The following is a 24,750-nucleotide window of genomic DNA, read 5'->3' as shown; positions in this document are numbered from 1 at the left end:
ATTCCTTGTTTCCTCTCTGCCTCGGTGTTTAAGTAGAGCTATTAAGTTAGTTACAAAAACAGAAATTGCTGGAGAACCTCAGCAAATTTGGCAGCATCTATGGAGAGAAACCACGGTGTCGTTTTCTCAGAACTGCTTCTGAAGAAGTGTCACTGGAGTTGGGAAAGTTAACTCTGCCTCTCTCTGCAGATGTTGCTAGACCTCCTGCATTTCTCCAGCTATGTCTGATTTTCTTTTTCAGATCTTCAGCATCAGCAATTTTTGTTTTATTTTAGTGTTACGTTAGTTTCCCCTCACGTTCCAGAGTGTTATCAAATCTTGGAAGATGACTACTCACTATTTCTAGGGCTACCTCCTTAAGTAATCTGATAGCTAAGCCTTGGAGATTTATTGGCCCTCAATCCCATTAATTTCTGCAATATCAGTTCCTCCCACTTACTGAATCCTGTCTTTCCCAGCATTTTTGGTTGGTTGTTTGTGTTTTCCTTTGTGAACACAGCCAAAATGTGTGTTTAATTGCTTTGTCATTTCTTTGTTCTCCAGTATAAATTCCCCTTTTTCTGACTGTAAGGGGCCTACTTTGGTCTTCACAACTTTTCTCTTCACATACCTATAGAAAGTCAGTTTTTATATTTCCCACAGGCTTACACTTGTACTGTATTTTTTCTTTCTTAATGAGTGCCTTTGTCCTCCTTTGCTGAATTCTAAACTGCTCTCTCACCCAGAGTGGATACAGTACAGAGTTAGGTACAGAGTAAAGATCCTAATTCTTGTGAACTCAAAGGTATACAAGCCGTGACAAGCTCACTGAGTCTTTCAAGTTATCCCATGCTTGGCTCCTGGAATGTAACCTCTTGTTAAATATGCAATTACAGGAAATGATTAGTCATGAAATATCATTCTAACTGTTATGCCTTGCCAACTTTGCTTTTAATAAAATGGTTCATTTTCATTAAGCTAATGTGAACACAGTTAATTTCAGTTGGAATGGTGTTGTTCAGATACTTTACAATTCCTGCTTAAAGACTGATCAACTAAATGTTGTATAGGCATGCAATTCCTGGAAGTAATAATTTGAGTAAGCAGTCTTCAATGCCAGATATTACTGTTGTTTAATTGCTGACAGCATTACAATATTGCATTTAATGGAAATTAACTGACAGAACCCAATGCCATTCTTAGCTCACTAACTATCAGTGCCAGCAGTCTTATGTCATCTGTTAAATGCTGGGTTGCTTCAAAACTCAGCACTTTTTCCCCAAGTGTTATTCTTCCTCTTAGAGTCATATTGACGTACAGCATGGGAACAGACCCTTTGGTCCAACTTGTCCATGCCAACCAGATATCCCAACCCAATCTAGTCCCACCCGCCAGCACCCGACCCATATCCCTCCAAACCAAGGATTGAGTTGCATTGAGCTCCCCAATGAAATGACCTTGTATTTAATCTGTAGTTTGAGTTGGTTGAATGTGGTAGGACAGTCACTCTTGCATCAGGACCTTGAACTGGTTGAGGGGGCATCAGCATCCCAATCTGAAGAACAGTCCTGCTCACAGAGGAAGTAAGTAGTGTGTAAAATTAACCTGGACTGTTAGTTTCCGGAGCAATGCCCTGCACAGTTGCTGAGGCCATGAGTGCTGATTGTTGTGCCAGGATTACTGCAGTACAGCATTCCACGTTCATTCCATCCACCGCTACCAGTGTTTGTCCTCTGAACTACCTATTTAACAGAAGCAAATCACAGCACTTAGTTAAAGTCACACCCACAACCAGAGCTGCCTTTTCAGCTTTCGGGTAAAAATGTCAATTCTGTTACCAGTGTGTCAGTACCCTTTGTACTACCGGGGCCTGAGCTTCAGTTCCCAACCCTGGCCTCACAAACCTCCAAGGACTGAGCACCAGCTCCCTTCTCAGCCAGTTGTTGTTTGCCCTCTTCCAGTTTAGGCATTTAACTTGGTTTATTCCTTGTTTTTCTGCATTGCCTGTTTAAACCTTACAATTTGATAAGCCTTCTTAACCAGGTTTTCTTGAACAGATACTTGGTCCCCTTGTGATACCTCACCCAGCAATACCACCTCCCTGTTTGGACCAGGGATATCCTGGTTAGAATGTGCTCCCAAGCGGTTGAGAAATTTCTCCCCTTCCCTCCTTTCACCTAACATTGTTCCAATGTTTTGAGTTATTAAAGACTATGATATCTCCACTCTGTAGTTCTTGCACATTTCCATGGTTTCCACTCTGAATTGCTCCTCTATCCTCTGATTTGGAGGCCTGCAGAATATTCTCAGTTGTATGTCTTTTTATTTCTCTGTTCTAACCAAGTGGATTTTGTCCTTAACTCCTCAAGACCTTGTCTCTTTTCAACACTATAATACCTTCCCTAATCCATGCTGCCAACCAATTCCCTTTTTTTTCCTGTTCTTTTTTGAACACTTTGTATCCTTGAATATTAACTATTCTCCATTCAGCAATGCTTTTCTATTCCATTGTATTCAGGTTCGAGCTCACCACACTTTATGCATTTACAGATCCTAGAATCCCAGCAGTGTGCAAACAGGGCATTTGGCCTAACAAGTCCCTGTAACCCTACATTTTCTGTGGCTAATATTCCTAACTACACATCCCTGAACACTATGGGCAATTTAGCATGACCAATCTCGCGAGCATACCGGTCCTTGTAAACCATTGGGTTATTTTGATCTGTTCCTATCTAATATGGAGGTACAACTCATCCATTTTAAATAGGAGTCTCCTGTCCCAATGTTCAAACACCTGAATGCCTCCCTCCTGTATAAAGCTTCAATGACCTTCCCGCCACCATAAGGTCAGAAAGGTCCATCAAAATCACCAATAAAATTACGACCTTTTCTAGCATAATCCAACATGCACACATTTGGTGCACCTTATTCCTTTCTTCTGCTTGTGTAGGCCAATGCCCGATTCACTGCTAATCTAATCTAGACCAGGAGCTCCTGCACTGTTCGTCCTGATCCTCAGTGGGGATCTGAACTCCAAGGCAGCAATGGTGGTTGTGGCACTAAGATTGAATTCCAGTAGCTGCAAAGACCTTGAATAGTCAACATTGTCTGTGTGTCATAGAGTCAGTTATACAGCACAGAAACAGGCCCTTCAGTTCAACCCGTCTGCACTGACCAGATTTCCCAATCTGACCTCATCCTGTTTGCCAGCACTTTTGGTGGATGTGGGTTAATCTTCTTTGAGGCTTGATTGCTACTGTAGCTACAGGCTATTTTTTAAGAAAAAAACGGTGGGCTCTGAACCCGTCTTTGAGATGCACCCACTTTAATCCCAATCTTGTTGACATACAACTCATCCGTTTTAAGTAGGAGTCTCCTGTCCCAATGTTTAAACACCTGAATGTCTCCCTCCTGTATAAAGCTTCAAGCTACAACTGATTTCTACCCTGGGTAGTGAGAGACACTGGGAGCAATCCAGAGATTGGTATCTATAGGGTCCCACTCTTTGACCACCTCCCTAGTTCCTGAATAACTGCACCTAGCATCTCCATACCTGCCTGTTTTATGTCACTGACACTGACTTACCATGAAATTTGCTCACTGCCCCTTTCAGAATATTCTGCATCCTCTCATGGAGCTCAAGCAGCTGAAGACACTTGTTTCACAGTTGATCTTAGATACCGAAGTGTCCTGACTGTGCACAGAAATTGCAGGCATTGGGTCTCTGATTCATGGTTTAAACAACTGTTGTTCCAGTTGGTTTAAATTTCTCCTCTGACCCTCAGCCTGCTGTTTCAAGCAACTTTAAAGGAGCTGAAATTTGTCATTTGCAAATCATTTAATGTTGTCTTATATTGCAGCAACTGATGACATTGTGAAGGTGGAGGTGTGGGATATAGTGGATAAAGGTAAGTCGTATTCTCAACTCTAAACTGTTGAAGATCTATTTAGTTTATTTCCATATATAGATTTTTGATCTGTGTAATTATCCTTTCGAGGTTATTAGGATAGAGCAGAATGTCACAGTGAACCTCTGTTGAGTTGTTTATTTAATTCCTTCTGCCTTCTAGTTTCATGTCCAGTCCTCCTCTGTATCTCAACTTGACAATTCCTGTGGTAAAATCTTGTTTGTACAGTGTTGTGTGGATTGATTATGTTCATGACCACGATGAAATGTAGACTATTGTAGCACAAAGGAGGTTCTTTGGCTCATCGTGTCTGTGCAAGCTTTACTATTTAATTTCTCCCACGGCTGCTCTTTCCCCATATCCCTGCGTATTCCGTTCCCTTTTGCAGTTGTTATTGCATAATTTCATCATTCTTCCAGGTTGTCTGTTCCATATCAAAGGAATTTGCCATCTAAAAATACTACTCATCATGCCCTCTCTTTCTTTATCCAATTTACTTCAATCTGGGTCTTTCATTAATCAACTGTCATTCTTTCTTCATTATCAAAACCCTTCATGGTTTTGAGTACCTCTGTTAAATCTGCTCGTGACCTTTTGGTGATTTTGATGGACCTTTCTGACCTTATGGTGGCGGGAAGGTCATTGAAGCGGTTGAGGATGTTTGAGCCTTGGACACTCCCCTGAAGCTCTCCTGCGGTGATGTCATGGAGGTGAGATGACCTACTTCCAGCATCCACAACCATCTATGGCTGTGCTAAGTATAGTTTCAAGCAGTGCTGAGTTTTCCTACTGATTCCCATTGGCACAAGATTCTTTAGGACTCCTTGATGCCACACTCAGTCAAATACAACTTTGGTGTCACATCACTTCTGGAATACAGCTGTTTTGGCCATGTTTGGACCAAAGTTGTAACTGTTTAAAATTCTCCTGTAGGACATGGGCATCACTGGCTGGAAGGAAGGTGGTGGTGATGAGCGAGAAGTCAATAGCTTGACCTTTTGTGAAATCCAAACCAAGTATCAATTCCCTGGAATTCCCTCAGTAATGGCATTCGATGTCTGCCCACAGCACGTGGGTCAGGGAGGCAGCTCACCATCACCTTCTCAAGGTCGGCTAGGGCTAGGCAAAAAAAAATAATTCTAGCCCAGCCAGTGGCACCCACATCCCATAAAATAATTTTTTTTAAAAAATGAGCAGGTTATTGTTGAGCAGGTGCTGTTTGGTGGCACAATTAGTTGATCCTTCCACACCACCCTCACCTCCATCACTTTGCTGATGATTGAGAGTAGATTGGGACAGTAATTGACTGGGTCGGATTTGCCCTGATGTGTTGTAGTGCCCAAAGTTTGGACTGCAACCTGCCAACAGAGCTGTGGTTCCTCACGTTGTAGAGGTTTAGTGCAGCTATGGTTGCCAGGGTGTGTGTTCACCAGCTCCCATATGCAATGGCTGCAACATATCTCCTGCCCTGCTATCAATGTCAAATTTCACTTAATTGTTTAGGGTTTTAACTTTAGAAACCATATGCAATGATTGTGTAGTCATATTAAGTTGTTTAATTATGCTGCATTTATCTCCTGAGTACTTGTTTAAACTGCTGCCTCAGGGAGAGTTATAAAACTACCAACCAATAATTTACCTGCTTACCAAGTAAACGCCACTAGACATCAAATCTCAGCTCTTACTTGGCCTTGCTCCCTTTCTCTTGGAACATTACAGCTCCTTTGGCCCTCGATGTTGGGCTGGCCTGTGAAACCAATCTGGAGCCCATCTAACATACACTATTCCATTATTATCCAAATGTCTATATAATGACCATTAAAATGCCCTTATTGTTGGCGAGTCTGCTCCTGTTGCAGGCCGGTCATTTCACGCCCTTACTACTGAGTAAAGAACCTACCTCTGAGATCTGTCCTACATCGATTGCCCCTTTTTTTTAAAAGATATGTCCCCTTGTGCCAGGCATCACCACACCTCACCGTCCCACCCTATCTAATCCTCTGATCATCTTGTATGCTTCTATTAAGTCACCTCTTAACTTCCTACTCTCTAACGAAAACTGTCTCAAGTCCCTCGGCCTTTCCTCATAAGAATGTCCTAGTAAATCTCCTCTGAACCCCTTCCAAAGTTTCCACATCCTTCCTATAATGCAGTGACCAGAACTGCACGCAATACTCCAAGTGTGGCTGCACCAGAGTTTTGTACAGCTGCAGCATGACCTCATGGTTCTGAAACTCAATCTCTCTTCCAATAAAAGCTAACACACTGTATGCATTCTTAACAACCCTATCAACTTGGGTGGCTACTTTCAAGGATCTATGCATATCCACACTACCACGAATCTTACCATTAGCCCAGTACTCTGTATTCCTGTTACTCCTTCCAAAGTGATCACCTCACTCTTTTCTGCATTAAACTCCATTTGCCACCTCTCAGCCCAGCTTATCTATATCTCTCTGTAACCTGCAACATCCATCCGCACTATCCACAACTCCACCGATTTTAGTGCCATCCACAAATTTACTAAACTATCCTTCTCTACCTTCATCCAGGTCATTTATAAAAATGACAACCAGCAGTGAACCCAAAACAGATCCTTGCGGTACACCATTAGTAACTGAAATCCAGGATGAACGTTTCCCATCACCCACCACCCTCTGTCTTCTTACAGCTAGCTAATTTCTGATCCAAACTGCTAAATCACCCTCAATCCCATGCCTCTGCATTTTCTGCAATAGCCTACCGGGGGGAGCCTTTTCACATGTTTTACTGAAATTAGGGCAGATCAAGATCAGATTCTCCTACAGGCCCTTCGGCCCAACAAGTCCACACTGACCCCCTGAAGAGTAACCCGCCCAGACCCATATTTCCTTCTGACTAATGCACCTAATACTACGGGCAATTTAGCCAGGCCAATTCACCCACCCTGCACATCTTTGGACTGTGAGGGGAAACTGGAGCACCCAGAGGAAACCCACACAGACACGGGGAGAATGTGCAAACTCCACACAGTGTCACCCGAGGCTGGAATTGAACCCGGGTCCCTGGCACTGTGAGGCAGCAGTGCTAACCACTGAGCTACCGTGCTGCCCCAAGATGGCACACTTTCCCACTCACTAAATTCTGCTTGCTAAGTAAATGTACTGTCTCAATATTATTTGATAGAAATGGATTTTGAGCTGCTTGCCAGAGCTGTCCTGGAATGTCAGGAATTCCAGAAGACTGAAGCCAAGATGCTAGTTGAGGGGATTTGTGGTCACTTACTGTCATTAACTTCTCTAGGATTGCTTCAATTTTATTCTTTTCTTGCTTGGCCTAAGGTTCCCCATAAAGTTTTGTGGCGTTTTGTTTGTGAAGGCAAATGCAGAGTTTGATACCTTTTACAATCTTGCCTATCACCTTTATCTTGCTAACCCTTTGCTGTTTACAGCATGTTACGTTCTTGCTCATCATGGAAGCAAGCCATTTGGTCCATCAAGTCCACACCAACCCTCTGAAGAGCTTCACATCCAGACTACCCCCCTTACCCAACTCTGTAACCCTGCATTTCTTATGGCTAATCTATAAACCTGCACATCTTTAGGGACTGTGGGAGGAAATTGGAACATCTAGAGGAAACCCATGCAGACACTGGGAGAATGTGCAAACTCCGCAGAGACAGTTGCTGTGACCTGATCAATTTCTGTTTTCTTGAATTCTACAATCCTCCCATTCCTCAGGCTTGATAGACACCAGTGGTTAAAGGTTGCTTAGACTGAGTTCAGGCAAGTACTTTTCTGGTCATAGTTTTATTCCAACACACTCGCCTCAAAATTCCAATGTATGATTTCTTGTTTTCTTCATATGCCCAGATCTCACCAGGTCAACCCCTGATTAACATACAGCTATGAGCTGTTCCTTGGTCCCACTTGGTCTCCGATATCCCTGCCAAACTAAGTGCTCAGGAGGCTTGCTATGTTTTAATGAAATAAGCTTCCCTTAACCTAATGCTGTCTTTTAACTTCCCCAATTGGCAAGAATCAGTTTACATTTTCTGTGGAATTTCTGTGCCTTAAAGGAATGTGCATTGTAAATCGTGTAAGGTATGGTACAGTCACCATAGTCTTACCTGACCATGGGGCTGCTTTCTTGTTAGATGGCTGATGGTTTAATCTGAGAGTCACCACACCTCAGGTGAGGGGAGAGGTTGAAAAGGAGAGTCCTTCATGGTAGTTTCAGTTGATGCTAGAATGAGCTTATGTTGGTGTTATTCTGCATCGCAAACCAACTGTCCAGCTAACGAATCCTGATTATTAATAATGCCATTGTTATTTAAATGCTTTGTAACTTGTCTGCATACCTATCTTTTAATGCAGTTTCCTAATCAAAACTGGTATGAAAAATATAGTCAGTCTTTCCAAGAGGAAACTTCACTGTAACATTATCAAATAACCCAATGGATAACCCCCAATTCAAAATAGCATATTCTCAAGGTTGGAAACTCAACATTCTAATCGGGAAACTATCTTGCCTATTTTCTTGGGCTTGGTCCCTGAACTGCTACTGCCATTTGCTGAGTTTGAATGAGGATTAAAGTCTGCCATGATAATGTTTGGTATTTATTTCCTGATTTATACTCTGCTGTAGAGGACACCAGACAACTCCAGAGAGACACTTCTGCCCTTACTGTATTTCTGCTCCACCCAAATTGATTCAACATTTTGAATTCTTGAGCTAAGCTACTCTTTCTGTTGTTTTTACCCAATCCTGGGTCACCTGGGCTATGCCTTTGCCTTATACGTTTGTCATATCTCCTGTAAGAGTTACACAGTGGAAATCCATTCTGATGTGTTTGAAAACACTGTTAATGTGCACATAGTGTAGTGTTTCATGGCTGTCAGAGCGAGAAATCTTTTTTTAAAACTGTCTAAATGAAGACTTAAATAGAGAATATTGTTTATTAACGTTGTTCAGCTATGACATAGTTTCAGTTCTTGGACCCCATTCTCTGTCATTCCCACTGTATGCCCTACATTGTTTAGTTTCCAACTTTAGTCTTTGTAAAATTATGGACCCGAAATTACTATTATATGGTATCTATTAATATAAATCTCTGCTATTCGTTTCTTAGTTTGTCATGAATTCTTTCACATTCTGATATAGAATCTTTAACTTTAATATTTTCTAATTTTCTCTGACATCCCATTAGTCACTAAGGATAAAGCATCTTGAGATGAGATGTTAAATTTGCGTTATCTGTTACATGATGGGGGTTCACCATATTTATCTGTATATAATTTTGTCATCTTTTCTCAGTACTTGGTTCATTTTTCATTATTTTCTACTCTTGGTTCTCTTCAGGTCAGACAGTTCTCCTCCCTGGCACATTAGGTGAGAGCTGACCTGCCTGGAACAATTTCTGCTTGGTAAATGGGTGTGTGCTTCCTTGTGTTTGCAAGTGAGATAGGGCACTTGGTGAAATTAACCATTGTCTGCTTTTGCTGGCTAATGTGAATGGTATTGTACTAAATAATGAACCTCGATTGTGGACCTTTTAAAGTTTTCGATTTCTCCTCTCCAGTAGGCACTGTCTTTTGCGAGGCAGGTGGGGAGGAAGCTCTGGGAGGCACTGCCTCCCACTGGTGTTCTGTCTCGCAAGATTTCCAGTTTCCGATGTGCTGGAAATGAAAGTATGTTGGCAGAGGGAGGGAAGCCTCGAAGTAACCAAAGTAGAGACCAGTAGGGAGGCGATGGCCTTGTGGTATTATCACTGGACTGTTAATCCAGAGATCTTTTGGGGACCTGGCTTCGAATCGCACCATGCCAGATGGTGGAATTTGAATTCAATAAATATGTGGAATTAAGAAGTTAAAAACCACACAACACCAGTTTATAGTCCAACAGGTTTATTTGGAAGTACTAGCTTTTAGAACACTGCTCCTTCACCAGGTAGCTGTGGAGCAGGATCATAAAATAGAATTTATAGCAAAAGATCAGTGTCATGCAACTGATATAATATACTGAACAAACCTAGATTGTTGTTAAGTCTTTCATCCTTTAGAATTGGTTGTAGGTTTTGGTTCATTAATATGTAAATCCCAGAACTGTTTTCAAAGCAGATTCTTAAGCTAATTAAAGATTTTGTGAAAAAAAAAAGTGACATCTCAGCTCAGACAATGCATTAAAAGTGTGAGGTTAGAGCCCGTCTGTATCCCAATCTTGAATCAGTCTGGTTCTGTTTCCGAAGTAGGAATTTATAAGGTGTTACATTGACTGCCTACAGATTGTGCGCTTTTTGAACAAAATAGAATGTATTTACAATTACAATGCTGCAAATGCAAATCTCACACCTTTAATATATGGCCTGAGCTGAGATGTCACCCTTTTTAGAAAACCTAAAGTTAGCTCAAGAATGTGATTTGAAAGAAGTTCTGGGATTTGCATATTAAAGAAGTGAAACCTACAACCCATTCTAAAAGATGAAATACTTAACAGCAATTCAGGTTTGTTCAATATATTGTATCAGTTGCATGACACTGATCTTTTGCTATAAATTCTGGGTTTTATGATCCTGCTGCACAGCTACCTGATGAAAGAGCAGCATTCCAAAAGCTGCTACTTCCAAATAAACCTGTTGGACGATAACCTGGTGTTGTGAGATTTTTAACTTTGTCCACCCCAATCCAACACAGGCACCTCCACAACATGGAATTAAGAATCCATGAATCCATTGTCAATTGTCAGAAAACTGATCTGGTTCACTAATGTCCCTTAGGGAAGGAAACTGCCAATCTTACTTGGTCTGGCCTACAGCAATGCGGTTGACTCTTAACTGCCCCCTGAGCAATCAGCGTGGTAAATAAATGCTGCCTAGCCAGCAAAGCCCTCATCCCGTGAATGAATAAAGGAAACAAAGAAACGTGCTTTGTTGTAGTATCAACACATAAGGCACTAAGACACACAAGATTTATGACTTCACATCATCAGAGGATTTTACTGAAGCCTTTGACAATATTCTGCACGGTAGACTGATGGTAAACTTAGATCAAATAGGATTCAGGGAGAGCTTATCAATTGGATGCAAAATTGGTTTGATGGTAGGAGACAGAAGGTGGTGGTGGAGAGTTGTTTTTCAGACTGAGACTTGTGACCAGCGGTGTAATGATTTGGATGCGAATTTAGCAGACATGTTTAGTAAGATAATGGATGACACCAAAATGGATGGTGTAGTCAACAGTGAAGGTGGTTATCTAAGATTATAAACACATCGAGATCAGTTGGGTCCATGGGCTAAGGAGTGGTTGATGGAAGTTAATTTGAATAAATTTGAGGTATTGCATTTTGATAAAGTGAACAAGGGCAAGGCTAATAGTAGGGCTGTAAAGTGGTGCTGTCAAACAGAGACCTAAGCGTTCAGGTGGGTAGTTTTTTGAAAGTTGCATCACATTTACATGGTTAAAAAGGCTTGCCTTCATTGCTCAGACCATTGGTAATAAACATTGAGGTGTCATGTTGAGGTTGTACAGGTCGTTGGTGAGGCCTCTTCTGGAGTACTGTGTACAGACCTGGTCATCCTGATATAGGAAGGATTTTATCAAATTGGAGAGGGTTCAGAAAAGGTTTACCAGGATGTCAATGGGACCGGAGGGTTTGAGTTACATGGAAAGGCTGGGAATTTTGTCACTGGAGCATCGCAGATTGAGGGGTGACCTTAGAGGTTTATAAAATCAAGAGGTGGATAGGTAAGGTGAATAACAAAGGTCTTCCTTGGGTGGGGGAATTCAAAACTGGGGGGCATATTTCTAAGGTGAGAGGAGAAAGATTTAAAAGGGACCTGAGGGGAGCCCCTTTTGCACAGAGGGTGATTCATATGTGGAATGAACTGCCAGAGTAAATGGTAGATGCAGGTGCAGTTACACGTTTAACAGGCATTTTGACTGGTACATGAATAGGAAAGATTGGGTGATATGGGTCAAACGCACAGTTTAGTGTAGGAAACTTGGTAAGCATGGATGAATTAGACCAAATGGTTTGTTTACGTACTGTATAATTCTAAGCATGCTCAATGTGACGGCTTTGAAGTGTTGTCTTCAAGGAGGAAAATGAGAGAAGATGTTCAAGGATTTCTGAGTTTAGGGCCAAAACACCTGAGGACAGGGCTACCAGTTGTGGAGTGATTAAACCAGGAATGGTTATAGAACCAGAATAAGAGGGATGCAGAAATCTTGTAGGCTAATGCAACTGGTTGCGATCACAGAGGTGGGGATGTTAAGGCCAAGTAAATAATTGTGAATCTTTGTAAGCCTCCACCCTAGAAATTAGTGGATGCTCCACATTTAATGTATTTAACACTGGGGTAGACAGAAATTTGGTGTCTCAGGCAATGAAGGAATGTGGGGAGCAGGCAAGGACGTGAAGTTGAAACCCAAGAAAGGCCATGATCATATTGAGTGGTGTGGGGCCTTTGAGCTGAGCGACTGGTTTACGGTGCAAAGTGGCACTAACAGGGTGGGGTCTGCTTCAGCTGAGTTTACCATGAAGCACTCTCCTTCACAACCTCTCCCCTCACCTTGAGGTGTGGGGACAGAGTTAAACCTCTACCATCGTCTCTATGATCCACTGGGACTTTAGCAATTTTTCCTTATTGACTGGTGGATTAGGCTCGATGGTCTCAATTCTCCATTCTCCTGCCGTTTTCTAATGCTCTTGAGCCATGAGGTATTTGGAAAGAGAAATGAGAATTTGGCCTGATAAATATTGTAAGTCAGCAAAGGACAGGTATTTGATGAATAAGACTTGGAGTGAGTCATGGGCATCAGGGTTTTGGATGACTTCCAGATTACGTGGCAGACCAGTGAGGACAGCATTTGAAAAGTCAAATCTACAGGTGATAAAGAACGAAATGAGTGTTTCAGCAGCTAGTGACCGGAGGCTAAGGAGTGTTAGATGATGCAAATGGGAATTGGTGGTCTTAGTGTAAACATGAATGAAGTCGCATGCTTATCTCTGGGTCAAATTTGGCAATGTGGTAGCAAACAGACTGGCTTTTTCACAAACTGTTCACCAAGAAGTGATTGGGAATGGAGTGTGGAACAGGAACCTAAGACATTCTAATGGTTGTATTTGCATATAGTGTCCACCTTCTAGGCAGGGAGGCGTGCAACTCTATCAAAATAAATATTAGCAACAGCTGCACAATGGTTTTTTAACATCCTGAGTAAACTCTTCCAGACTTTATGGCATTTCCTGTTTCTGTCTCCTCTTTCACTTGTCTCCTTAGTCAGTTGTTTTGTTCTGATCGTTCTCTTTTCCACAGCTTAACCGATCTCACAGATGTTACATTGCTCCTGAACTCATGATATTGTAACATGTCTCAGCCGGATCCTTCCAGCCCGGCACCGCCTTCCTGACCTGCAGTCTTCTTCTTGACCTCTCCGCCTCCATCCTACTCCGACCTATCACCCTCACCTTGACCTCTTTCCACCTATCACATTTCCAACTCCCCTCCTCCAAGTCCCTCCTCCCTACCTTTTATCTTCTCCTGCTGAACACTCTCTGCTCATTCCTGAAGAAGGGCCAGTGCCCGAAACGTCGAATCTCCTGTTCCCTGGATGCTGCCTGACCTGCTGTGCTGTTCCAGCAATAAAGTTTCAACTTTGATCTCCAGCATCTGCAGACCTCACTTTCTCCTCTAACATATCAAAACCACTGATAGTTGGAATGTAAATATTCTGGGTGAATTTACAAAATACCATCCTTCACATTTTTCTTTCTTTGAAACTCATCCAGATATTGGCTCCTAGTCATCAAGGGTTTGATTCTGCAAATGTCATCAATCAGTTCAGTATGTCAGGCTGTCTTTCACAATGCTGCTGCCAGCAGGTAACCAAGTCCCGAAGCAGTCATAGTTCAAATGATTTGTCATGGGCTTGCGACGTTAACTATGATTTCTGTCTCTGTAAATGCTGCTTGGTTTGACTATTTGACATTTTTGTTTCCAATTATGGTTAAATTGAATTTCCTTTTGAAAATTAGAAGACAAAATACCTTTCAATAGCCATGTTCACCATTTACAGTCCTTACCTTCTGTTTGATGTACCCAAAAATCTTGGGTAGCCCACTCACATCTGAGTCAGAACATTGAGTTCAAGCCCTACTCAGCTGACATTCCATTGTGGGCCTCAGGACATGTTTCACTGTGAAATTCGATGTAAGTCTGACCACTGTCTGTTGTCACAGATGTAAGTCGGTGATTCTATAACTATATTCAAGTAAGAGTTTTTTTTGCAGAAAGTGCCCTGTGAAATATTTACAGTCAAAGACCATCTAGTCATAGAATCATACAGTATAGGAAAGATCCTTTAGCCCTTAGTCTGTGCTGCCAAAAATACACTTCTACTTACGCCAGTCCCACTTTCCCGCAGTAGGCCCATAGCCTTCATCCAAATGCTTTTTTAAAAGGTTGTGAGGTTTCTCACCTCAACTACCCTCCAAAGCTGAGTATTCAAGACCCTCCCCACCCTCTGTGAGAAAAGATTACCTCACATCCCCTCTGAAACTTGTCTTTTCCTGTAAAATCACACCTCCTTGTTCTTGGCCATTCAACTGAGGATGACTGCTGCTTTTTATCCATCCTGTCTGTGCCCCTCATAATCTTATACATCTCTAGATTCTCCTTCAATCTCTCTGCTCCAAAGAAGAAAACCCAGGCTTATTCAGCCTCTCTTCATCACTGAAATGCTCCATCCCAGGTAGTATCTTGGTGATTTCTTTCTGCACCTCCTTCAGTGCAGCCATATCCTTCCTGTAATGTGGTGGCCAGAATAACACACACTACTCCAGCTGTGGCCTAACCAAAGTTCTATACAGCTCCCTGATCTTGTAATCTATGATATAGGCAAGCGTCCATCCTGCTACCTCGGGTCTGTGGACAAGCACCCAAAAATCCCTCTTTCTCTGAGTTACCTAGTGTCCTGCCATTCATTGAGCACTCCCTTGTCTTGTTCTTTCTGTCAACATATCACCTCCCATTTATCATACTTAAATTCCATATGGCACTGATCATCCATCTGATCAATCTGTTTACAGTCTCCAGTAACCTAAGACCTCCTTCCTCAGTGTCAACCACCTGGCTAATCATGCACAAACTTGATTTTCATTCTTCATCCTCCTGATGTTCTCATCTACATGTATGAAAATCTTAAACCATAAGGAACCCAACACTAATCCCTGTAGTACACCACTGCACACTGGGTTCCAGTCACACAAACAGCCTTCTACCACCACCCTCTGTCTGTCTCCTGCCTTTAAGCCAATGTTGGCTACGTCTTACCAAGTTACCCTGGGTCCCATGTGCTTTTACTTTCTTTATCATTTTCCATGTGGGACTTTATTGAAAGCCTTGCGGAAATTCATGTTAACTATACTGACTGCCATATGCCTTCAACCACACACCTGGTCACCATTTTGAAACATTCCACCGAATTTCTTAGACGTGACCTCATCTGACAAAACTTTGCTTCTCTAAATAGAGATCTGCTCAAGAGCTTCCCAGTCCATCTTCCTGAATTCTGCATCTGCACCTTCCTCCTGAATGAAGACAGTTGTGAAGTATTATTTTAACACTCTGCCAACTTTCTTTGGCTTCATACACACATTTCCCCTTCTATCTCCCTGGTGATTCTCTTCCTTGTGATGTCGTAGTTGTGGCTATGTTCAAGCTGGGAAGTTGATTTGCAGATATTTTGTCTCCTGTCTAGGTGATGTAATCAGTGCTTTGTAGCCTCCTGTGGAGCGCTGCTGTACTGTGTCTTCTGCAATCCACTTGGTTCTGTTTCTGCTGCTTCTGGTTGCCGGTTCTGATTGTTCACTGTGGTGGCCGGTGTATTGGGTCGAGGTCAGTGTGCTTGTTGATGGAGTCTGTGGCTGAGTGCCATGTTGCTAGAATTCTCTGGCTGTCCTATATTTAGCTTGTCCTATGATCGTTGTGTTGACCCAGTTGAATTTGTCAACTTCCAGAATGTGAGGTGCTGCCTTTTGGGAAAGTAAATCTTTGCAGGACTTATACATTTATTGGTAAGGACCTGGGAAGTGTTGCTGAACAAAGAGACCTTGAACTGCAGGTTCATAGCATAAAGTGGAGTCTCGGGTAGATAGGATAGTGAAGAAGGCGTTTGGTATGCTTCCCTTTTGTTGGTCAGAGTATTGAGTACAGGAGTTGGGAGATCATGTTGCGGCTGTACAGGACATTGGTTCGGTCACTTTCAGAATATTGTGTGTAATTCTGGTCTCCTTCCTGTCAGAAGGATGCTGTAAAGCTTGAAAGGGTTCAGAAAAGATTTACAAGAATGTTGCCAGGGTTGGAGGATTTGAGCCACAGGGAGAGGCTGAACAGGCTGGGGCTGTTTTCCCTGGAGCGTCGGAGGCAGAGGGGTGACCTTTATAGAGGTTTACAAAATCATGAGGGGCATCGATAGGATAAATAGGCAAAGTCCTTTCCATGGGGTTGATGAGTCTAGAACTAGAGGGCATAGGTTTAGGGTGAGAGGGGAAAGAAATAAAAGTGACCTCGGGGGCAACCTTTTCACGCAGAGGGTGGTACGTGTATGGAATGAGCTGCCACGGGAAGTGGTGGAGGCTGGTACAATTGCAACATTTATGAGGCATTTGGATGGGTATATGAATAGGAAGGGTTTGGAGGGATATGGGCCGGGTGCTGGCAGGTGGGACTAGATTGGATTGGGATATCTGGTTGGCATGGACGGGTTGGACCAAAGGGTCTGTTTCTGTGCTGTACATCTCTGACTCTATGACAAAGTATCTCTCAAAAGGTTAAATCATAGGAGTTGGTGGTGTTGGAATTGGTACAAATGGAGAATTTGCTCATGGGCAGGGAACAGAATAAGGAGTTCTTTTTCAAGTTGAAGACGGCACGGTGGCTCAGTGGTTAGCACTGCTGCCTCTCAGCCCAAGGGGCCTCGGTTCAATTCCTGCCGCAGGCGAGACTGTCTGTGTGAAGTCTCCCTGTGTCTGCATGGGTTTCCTCCAGGTGCACCAGCTTCCTCCCACAGTCACAAAGCTGTGCAGGTCAGGTGAATTGGCCGTGCTAAATTGCCCGTAGGGTTAGGTGTAGGGGAATGGGTCTGGGTGGGTTGCTCTTCAGAGGGTCGGTGTGGACTTGTTGGGCCGAAGGGCCTGTTTCCACACTGTAGGTAATCTAATCTAATCATCAGACACAGAATTTTTTGCGTGACACAGTGGCTCAGCAGTTAGCACTGCTGCCTCACAACACCAGAGACCTGGGTTCAATTCCCACCTCGGGCAACTGTCTGTGTAGAGTTTGCACATTCTCCCTATGTCTGCATGGGTTTCCTCTGGGTGCTCCGGTTTCCTCCCACAGTCCAAAAGATGTGCAGGTCAGGTGAATTGGCCATGCTAAATTGCCTATAGTGTTAGGTGTAGGGGAATGGGTCTGGGTGGGTTGCTCTTCAGAGGGTCGGTGTGGACTTGTTGGGCCAAAGGGCCTGTTTCCACACTAAGTAATCTAATCGAAAGTTGGCAACCAATATCCAGTGAGGTTCCACAGGAATCAGTGCTGGGACTGCAACTGTTGAGAATACACATTGATGACTTGGGGAAGAAAGGAAAAGTTATGCAGTCAAACTTGCAGGTGACACAAAACATAAGAAAGCAGGTTGCAAGATAGTTGCAACAATTTCCAGAGAGATAGTGATAGGTTAAGTAAGTAGCAAAATGTTGGTAAATGGAATATAATGTGGAAACGTGAAGTTGTTCATTTTGGAAGGAAGAGAACAAGAATAGTATCATTTAAATAGAGAAAAAAATGCAAAAAGCTTCAACAGTGACTTGTACATGAAACTCTAAGTTGGACACAGGTGCAGGAGATAATCAGAAGGCCAATGGAATGTTGTCTCTTATTTTAAGAGGGTTGGAGTATAACAGAGTGGAAACCTTACTGTAACTGGTCAAGGTGCTGGTGTAACCATGTCTAGAACCCTGAGCAGTTTTGGTCGTCTTCTTTAAGAAAATATATTATTTTATTGGAGACAGTTCAGGAAAGGTTCACTGGAACGATCTCTCATATGGAGGAATTGTTTTGTGAGCAAAGGCTGAACACCATGGGATTCTGATCACTGGAGTTTAGAATAATGAAAGGTGATGTCATTGAAACAGATTGGATTCTTAAGGGTCTTGATAATGTAAATGCTGAGAGGATGTTCCCCTCCTGGGAAGGTCTGGGACCAATGAGCATCAATTGAAGACTGAGATAAGGAGAACTTTATTCTCACAGATGGAGTGTCTTTGCAACTCCTTGTCCCAGAGAACTCTTGGGCAGCGCCTTATGTATGTTGAAGGCTGAGATAGATTCTTGATCAGTAGAGGAAATCAAGGATGATGGGGGAAACACAGAAGAACCGGGGGTTACACTGTTCTTGTGGGGAATGTTACTTTGGAATTACAGTGACTGTGTATGACTAAATTAGTTTGTGTATTTTGAAACGAATTCCTGCTTGCATTGAATGTCTTTTCATTGAACCTGTTCTGCCTGTCCTGCAAGTGTTTGACTGGGACATCGCAAACTGAGCTTTACTCGTGAGCTAACACTGTGCTGCCTCTGTCCTGGGAGTGTTTATTGAGACCGTGTAGAGAGCGCTTTAGGCTGCATCTTACCCCATGCTGTCCCTGTCCTTGCAATATTTTGAAGAGACAGTATAGAGAGCTTTTCTAACTCTGTACCTGTAATCTAACCTTTGACATACGTAATACAAGTAAAGTATCTTATTTTAATAGTAGAATGTAAAGGGAAGGAAAGTGAACCAGAATGAATGAGACCCAGGTGAAGCAGGCAGAGGGTTCATATTCACCATTGTCTGGGAGCAAAAAGCTTCCAGTACTCTGCTTTTTTTTTTGTCTGCACTGTTGCACTGGTACTGAAATGAGGTGTTTGCCCTTATAGTTTGTTGGGATACTTGGCTTCTGAGAGGAAAAGTTCTACTTGTAAACCATTAACTAATTGTTGCCTTTGTTTAGGTAAATGTCGGAAAAAAGGAGATGGCCTGAAACTGGAGAATGACCCACAAGAGGTATAGTTGTTAAACTTAAAACTGGAGAGCTGCATGATCCTGTTGTTGATGTGTTGGATGTCCATTGCAGGCACTGTTTACAATGTATTTTCAGACATTGTTCATTTTTCCATTCCTTTTTCCTAAACCTAACTTAGAATCATCATATTTGTCAAAATTTCTAATGGAATCTGCCCATGTAAACATGTTAAATGTACTAACACACTCTGGCCATTAGTTGCTCTGTTCATTTTCACATCCCAGAATTGCTAATGCTTCATCCAGTTGTACTCCTGACTTCCAAAGTTAAAGAAAGTGTTGTTATTTAGTTATTAATGAATATGAATATTGTATAGAATCCAGTTGTGTCGCATCGCGTTCATGAATAGCTTGATTAGAAAATATATAAAGCAGATCCAGGGATGGGTCTGAGGAACTATCTGTCTAGGCTGGGACGTGTCTATGTATGCCAGGAGTAGTCGCTCTGTTTTGGTGTTCAACAATAAGCAATGCTCCTTTCCAGTTGAGCTTCCTGAATTATTACACAAGGGTATAGTTAGCATGATTGCAGAAGACACCAAAATTGGATGAATAGTGGACAGCGAAGTAGTGAACCTCGGACTACAACAAGATCTTGATCAGATGGGCCAATGGGTTGACGAGTGGCAGATGGAGTTTAATTTAGATAATTGAGGTGTTCCATTTTACAAAGGCAAATCAGGGCAGGATTTACACACTTAATGGTAAGGTCCTGGAAGTGTGACTGAACAAAGAGACCTTGGAGTGCAGGCTCGTAGTTCCTTGAAAGTGGAGAGTTAGGTAGATAGGATAGTGAGGAAGATGTTTGGTATGCTTTCCTTTATTGATCAGAGTCTTGAATACAGGAGTTGGGAGGTCATGTTGTGGCTGTACAGGATATTGGTTAGGCCACTGTTGGAATATTGCGTGCAATTCTGGTCTCCCTCCTAGCGGAAGGATGTTATGAAACTTGAAATGGTTCAAAAAAGATTTACAAGGATGTTTCCAGGGTTGGAGGGTTTGAGCAAAAGGAAGAGGCTGAAGAGGCAGGGGATGTTTTCCCTGGAGCGTCGGAGGTTATGGGGTGACTTTATAGAGGTTTATGAAATCATGAGGGGCATGGATAAGATAAATAGTCAAAGTCTTTTCCCTGGGGTCGGGGAGTCCAGAACTAGCGGGCATAGGTTTAGGGTGAGAGAGAAAAGATATACAAAGGACCTAAGGGGCAACTTTTTCTCACAGAGGGTTGTACGTGTATGGAATGAGCTGCCAGAGGAAGTGTTGGAGGCTGATATAATTACAGCATTTGAAAGGTATCTGGATGGGTATAAGAATAGAAGGGCTTTGTGACATTTCAGATCATCTTTATCCTACTCTGGAAAGTTTTCTTTTTGTTCCTTCAGTTGGGATATGCAAAAAAAATTTTATGGAAATGGGTAGATGGAAATTGTTAATATAAAGAGTGTGGAGCAATGGGATAGTGGTACAATTGCTAGACTATTAATCAAGAAATTCAGCTCATGTTCTGTGGACCAGGGCTCAAATAGGGGAAGTTGAATTTTAAAAAGCTGGAATTCAGTGTTGACTGCCTACCTTGAAACCAATTTCAGGAAATCCCACCTGATTCATCATCATCCTTCAGGCAAGGAAACTGCCATCCTCGCCTTGTCTGGCCTCCTTCTAATTCCAATGTGATTAACTCTCAGTTACCCTCTGAAATGGCCAAGCAAGCCATTCAGACATACGAACCTCTAAAAAGTCCCTTCAAGGGCAACACACTGACCAGCTAGCAATGCCTCCATCCCAGAAATGAATTTTTAAAAAAAGCTGGATTTACTGGTACATTTGATGTTGGTGAGAGAGATAGAGCTGTCTCTAGATACTTTCTCCGTAGAAGGTAGATTCTCCCTTCCTGTTTACATGGAAAAACTGGTCACCATAATCTAAAAGCTGTTTCTCATTTGCTCTGTCTCCAAGCCACTCCTCCTGTCAATGAAAAAGCTCGGCATTGTCAAACCGTTGTCATTGCGTAGAGTTTTCCCGAAAATGAACAAGTTTTGTCTGGCTTTGATATTCACACACATTAATATCATTTATACTGCACCCATTCAATGTCCTTGCTTTGCAAACTACAGGCAAATTCAGCCAGAGTCGTTTCTTTGTAAATAGTGGTCATTTTCTTTCTACAGTCCTCTTAATTCAAAGTAATGTTTTCCAATTTTACTCCACAGTTGAAAAGTCAATAAAATGTTTTTAAAAAGTTGTTGCTATGTGTGGGACTCCACTTCTCCATGAATTCTGAAACACCTATTTGTACAATGTCACAACAATGTGTAACCACAACTAGAATATGGATTCCAATGGTGAGCTGGCTACCCATGACACATGGGTACATGGGAGGGTTATGGGCCGGGTGCTGGCAGGTGGGAATAGATTAATTCAGGATATCCAGTTGGCATGGACAAGTTGGACCGAAAGTACATCTGTACGATATTAAAATAAGTAGTGGTGTACTGATTATAATATTCCAAGAATGCTTTGAATCTGGAAAAGTCCCAGAGGACTGGAAATGTATCACCTTTATTTACAAACATTTGTCAATGGAAAATGTTAGTCTATTAAAACAGGATGTAATAGCAGAACATTTCGAAATATGTAATATGATAAAACAGTCGACTTGGCTTCATGAAGGGGAAACCATGCCTGACAAATTTAATAGAATTCTTTGAACAGATAACAAACATAGTATATAAGGGCGAAGCAATGGATGTCATAGATTTAGATTTGCAGAAGGTGTTGGATAAGGTAGTGCACATGAGGCTATTTAATAAGAGCCCATAGTTTTCGAGGGAGTATTTACCTTTGATATAGGATTTGTAGTTCATAGACAGAGTTACCCAGAAAGGGAGCGTTTTCACTATGGCAATCTGTAACAGTGGTAGTCCACAGGGATCAGTGCAGAGGTCACAATTATTGGCAATACATATGATTCGCATGGATGCGGAAAGTGAATGTGCTCTAGCCAAGTTTACAGGTGACTCAAAAAAAAAAGTGGGTATGAAGAGGGATACAGACAGCATAAGAGGTAGTTCATTAAAATAGATGAATGTTTAATGACCTGTGCAGTCACAATGGCCAAAGGACCTCTTTGTTAATACTCATGGAATAAAAAGGACAGCAGTGACTTGGAAGGAAAGCAGGGTTGTAGGTAATGTATTCTTTTTAGGCTGGGAGGTGATGTATAAAGTTCTCTCGGGGTTGTTATTTGGACCACTTTTTTCTGCTCTGTATTAATGGATTAGACATAAGAGTGTGGTAAATAATTTCAGAATTTGCAGATGACAAAATCTTAAGAATGTTGTGCCCTGTGAGAATAGTGATAGATTTTTAAAGAGAATGCTGATGGAATGACAGACATGTGGCAGACAAAGTGGTTTTTCAGAGAATTGTCATGTATGAAGTGTTTCATTTTGTTAGGAAGGCAGAGGACAAGGCAATGTAATATAAATGATAAATGTTCAAAGGGGAAGTTAAGAGTAGAGAGGGATTATAGATACAGTGCAGAGGGATCTTGGAGTCCATGTACATAGATCCCTGACAGTTGCCACCCAGGCGGATAGTGCTGTTAAGAAGGCATACAGTGTGTTAGGTTTCATTCGTAGAGGGATTGAGTTCCGGAACCGCAATATCATGCTGCAACTATACAAAACACAAGTGCGGCCACACTTGGAATATTGTATGCAGTTCTGGTCCCCATATTTCGGGAAGGATGTGGAAGCATTGGAAAAGGTGCAGAGTAGATTTACCAGGATGTTGCCTGGTCTGGAGGGAAGGTCTTATGAAAGGCTGAGACACTTGGGTCTGTTCTCATTGGAAAGAAGGCGGCTAAAAGGGGATTTAATAGAGACATACAAGATGATCAGAGAATTAGATAGGGTAGACAGTGAAAGTCTTAATCCTTGGATGATGTCAGCTTGTATGAGGGGGCATAACTACAAGTTGAGGGGTGATAGATTTGAGAGAGATGTTAGAGGCAGGTTCTTTACGCACAGTGTGGTAAAGGTGTGGAATGCCCTGCCTGCTAACGTAGTCAACTCAGCCACATTAGAGAGATTTAAACACATGGACGATTTTGGGATAGTGTAGGGGGGCAAGCTGAGAATAGTTCACAGGTCAGCGCAACATCGAGGGCCGAAAGGCCTGTTCTGCGTCGTATTGTTCTATGTTCAAAATCATTGACTGTGGAAGGGCATAGTTGTAGAAGGTTGATGGTCGACCTTAGAGGTTTGTGAAATTATAACGAGCATAGATAAGGTGTATAGCAAAGGTCTTTTCCCTCGTGTGGCAGAGTTCAAAACTAGAGGGCATGTTTTTAAGATGAGAGGAGGAAGATTTAAAAAGGATCTGAGGGGCAACTTTTTCAGAGGGTGGTTTGTATTTGGACTGCACTTCTAGAGGAAGTGTAGAGACAGGTACAGTGACATCATTTAAAAGACCTTTAGATAAGTACATGAATTGGAAAGGTTTAGAGAAGAAGGGCCTGTGCCCGAAACGTCGAATCTTCTGTTCCCTGGATGCTGCCTGACCTGCTGTGCTGTTCCAGCAATAAAGTTTCAACCTTGATCTCCAGCATCTGCAGACCTCACTTTCTCCTCCTTAGAGAAATATGGGCCAAATTCAGGCAAGTTGGTTTCGTTTAGTTTGAGAAACATGATCAGTATGGACAAGTTGGACAAAAGGTTGTGTTTCTGTGCTGTACAACTCTGACTCTATAAGTAGGAATAACTTATTTCAGAACAAGACTGAAATTCCCTTCAATATATTTGCTATATTCAATATGGAATATTGTAAAATTTTGCAGATGGTAAGTTCCCACAGGGAGGAGGCAGTCTTTGACTGAACTGGTGACCAATGCTTTAAAGAACATTGTGGCAGGCTTGTCCTCTGTGTGGTTAACTAAATACATTAAAGGTAATATCAAACCCGAAGAAAAGGCATTATTATTATGCAGTGGCAGGTCAGAAGATTATGCAGAATATTTTTTTACAAAGCGAAGAACGTCTTTTAAAACAGAAATGAAAAAGTTACTCTGAGTGCAAGTTAGCTGGATAAATAAAAGCAGTAAGAGTAGCTGGAGAAACTCAGAAGGTCTGACAGCATCTGTGAAGAGAAAGCAGAATTAATGTTTTGGGTCCAGTGACCTTCAGAAGTAATTGTAGCGAGGAGAGGGTTGGTACGCATGCTGAAGATGGGAGAGGGGAAAGAGTAAATAACAGTTGGAGTTCGAGCCCAGCAAGAGAAAACAGCAGGTCGGAGGACAAGGGGGAAGGTGCTCAGGCCCTGAAACTATGCAACTTCAAATTGAGTTCTAAAGGCTGCAGGGTCACCGACTGGAAAGTGAGGTGCTGTTCTGCCAGCTCCCACACACCAGGTCTTGCCATCACATGGGTTGCTTTCACCACAGCCAGCCCATTTTCACACACTAATGGTCCCCATTAGCAGATTTTCTTTCTCCTGGATGACCATTATCCATTCCTTTGCCCAACTGCTGTTCTCACTTGCACACACTCCCCTCGATCTCCACCTATTGTTTACCACCAACCCCCTTCCCCCCCCTCCCCAGGCCATATAAAGCAACTTTTTCTAGTTGCGATTACTTTTGAAAAAGGGTCACTGGACCCAAAATGTTGGCTCTACTTTCTCTCCGGTGCTGCTACCAGACCTCCTGAGTTTCTCCAGCAATTTTTGTTTTTGGTTCAGCTTTACACTTCTTTGGTTTTTGT

The 24,750-nt window shown here is 42.3% G+C and overlaps 1 protein-coding gene across 2 annotated transcripts in view; it reads left to right on the top strand.

Moving 5' to 3' along the window:
- LOC122564696 (rab-like protein 6) overlaps positions 1–24,750 on the top strand; it is a 131,650-nt gene that overhangs the window by 16,598 nt on the left and 90,302 nt on the right. Inside the window, exons 3-5 of one of the 2 annotated variants that reach the window (XM_087998582.1) lie at positions 3,840–3,887; positions 9,228–9,257; positions 18,918–18,970. In XM_087998582.1, coding sequence (XP_087854708.1) covers positions 3,840–3,887; positions 9,228–9,257; positions 18,918–18,970 — 131 coding nt within the window. The remainder of the gene's footprint in view (positions 1–3,839; positions 3,888–9,227; positions 9,258–18,917; positions 18,971–24,750) is intronic. The other variant, XM_087998583.1, reaches the window with a different exon arrangement.

Source organism: Chiloscyllium plagiosum, unplaced genomic scaffold, assembly GCF_037043375.1.
Source record: "Chiloscyllium plagiosum isolate Xiang-an unplaced genomic scaffold, Cpla_swu_hap1 HiC_scaffold_21, whole genome shotgun sequence".
NCBI classification, from domain to species: Eukaryota; Metazoa; Chordata; class Chondrichthyes; order Orectolobiformes; family Hemiscylliidae; genus Chiloscyllium; species Chiloscyllium plagiosum.
The sequence above is the reverse complement of the archived record's forward strand: the minus strand, read 5'-3'. Positions and strand labels throughout refer to the sequence as shown.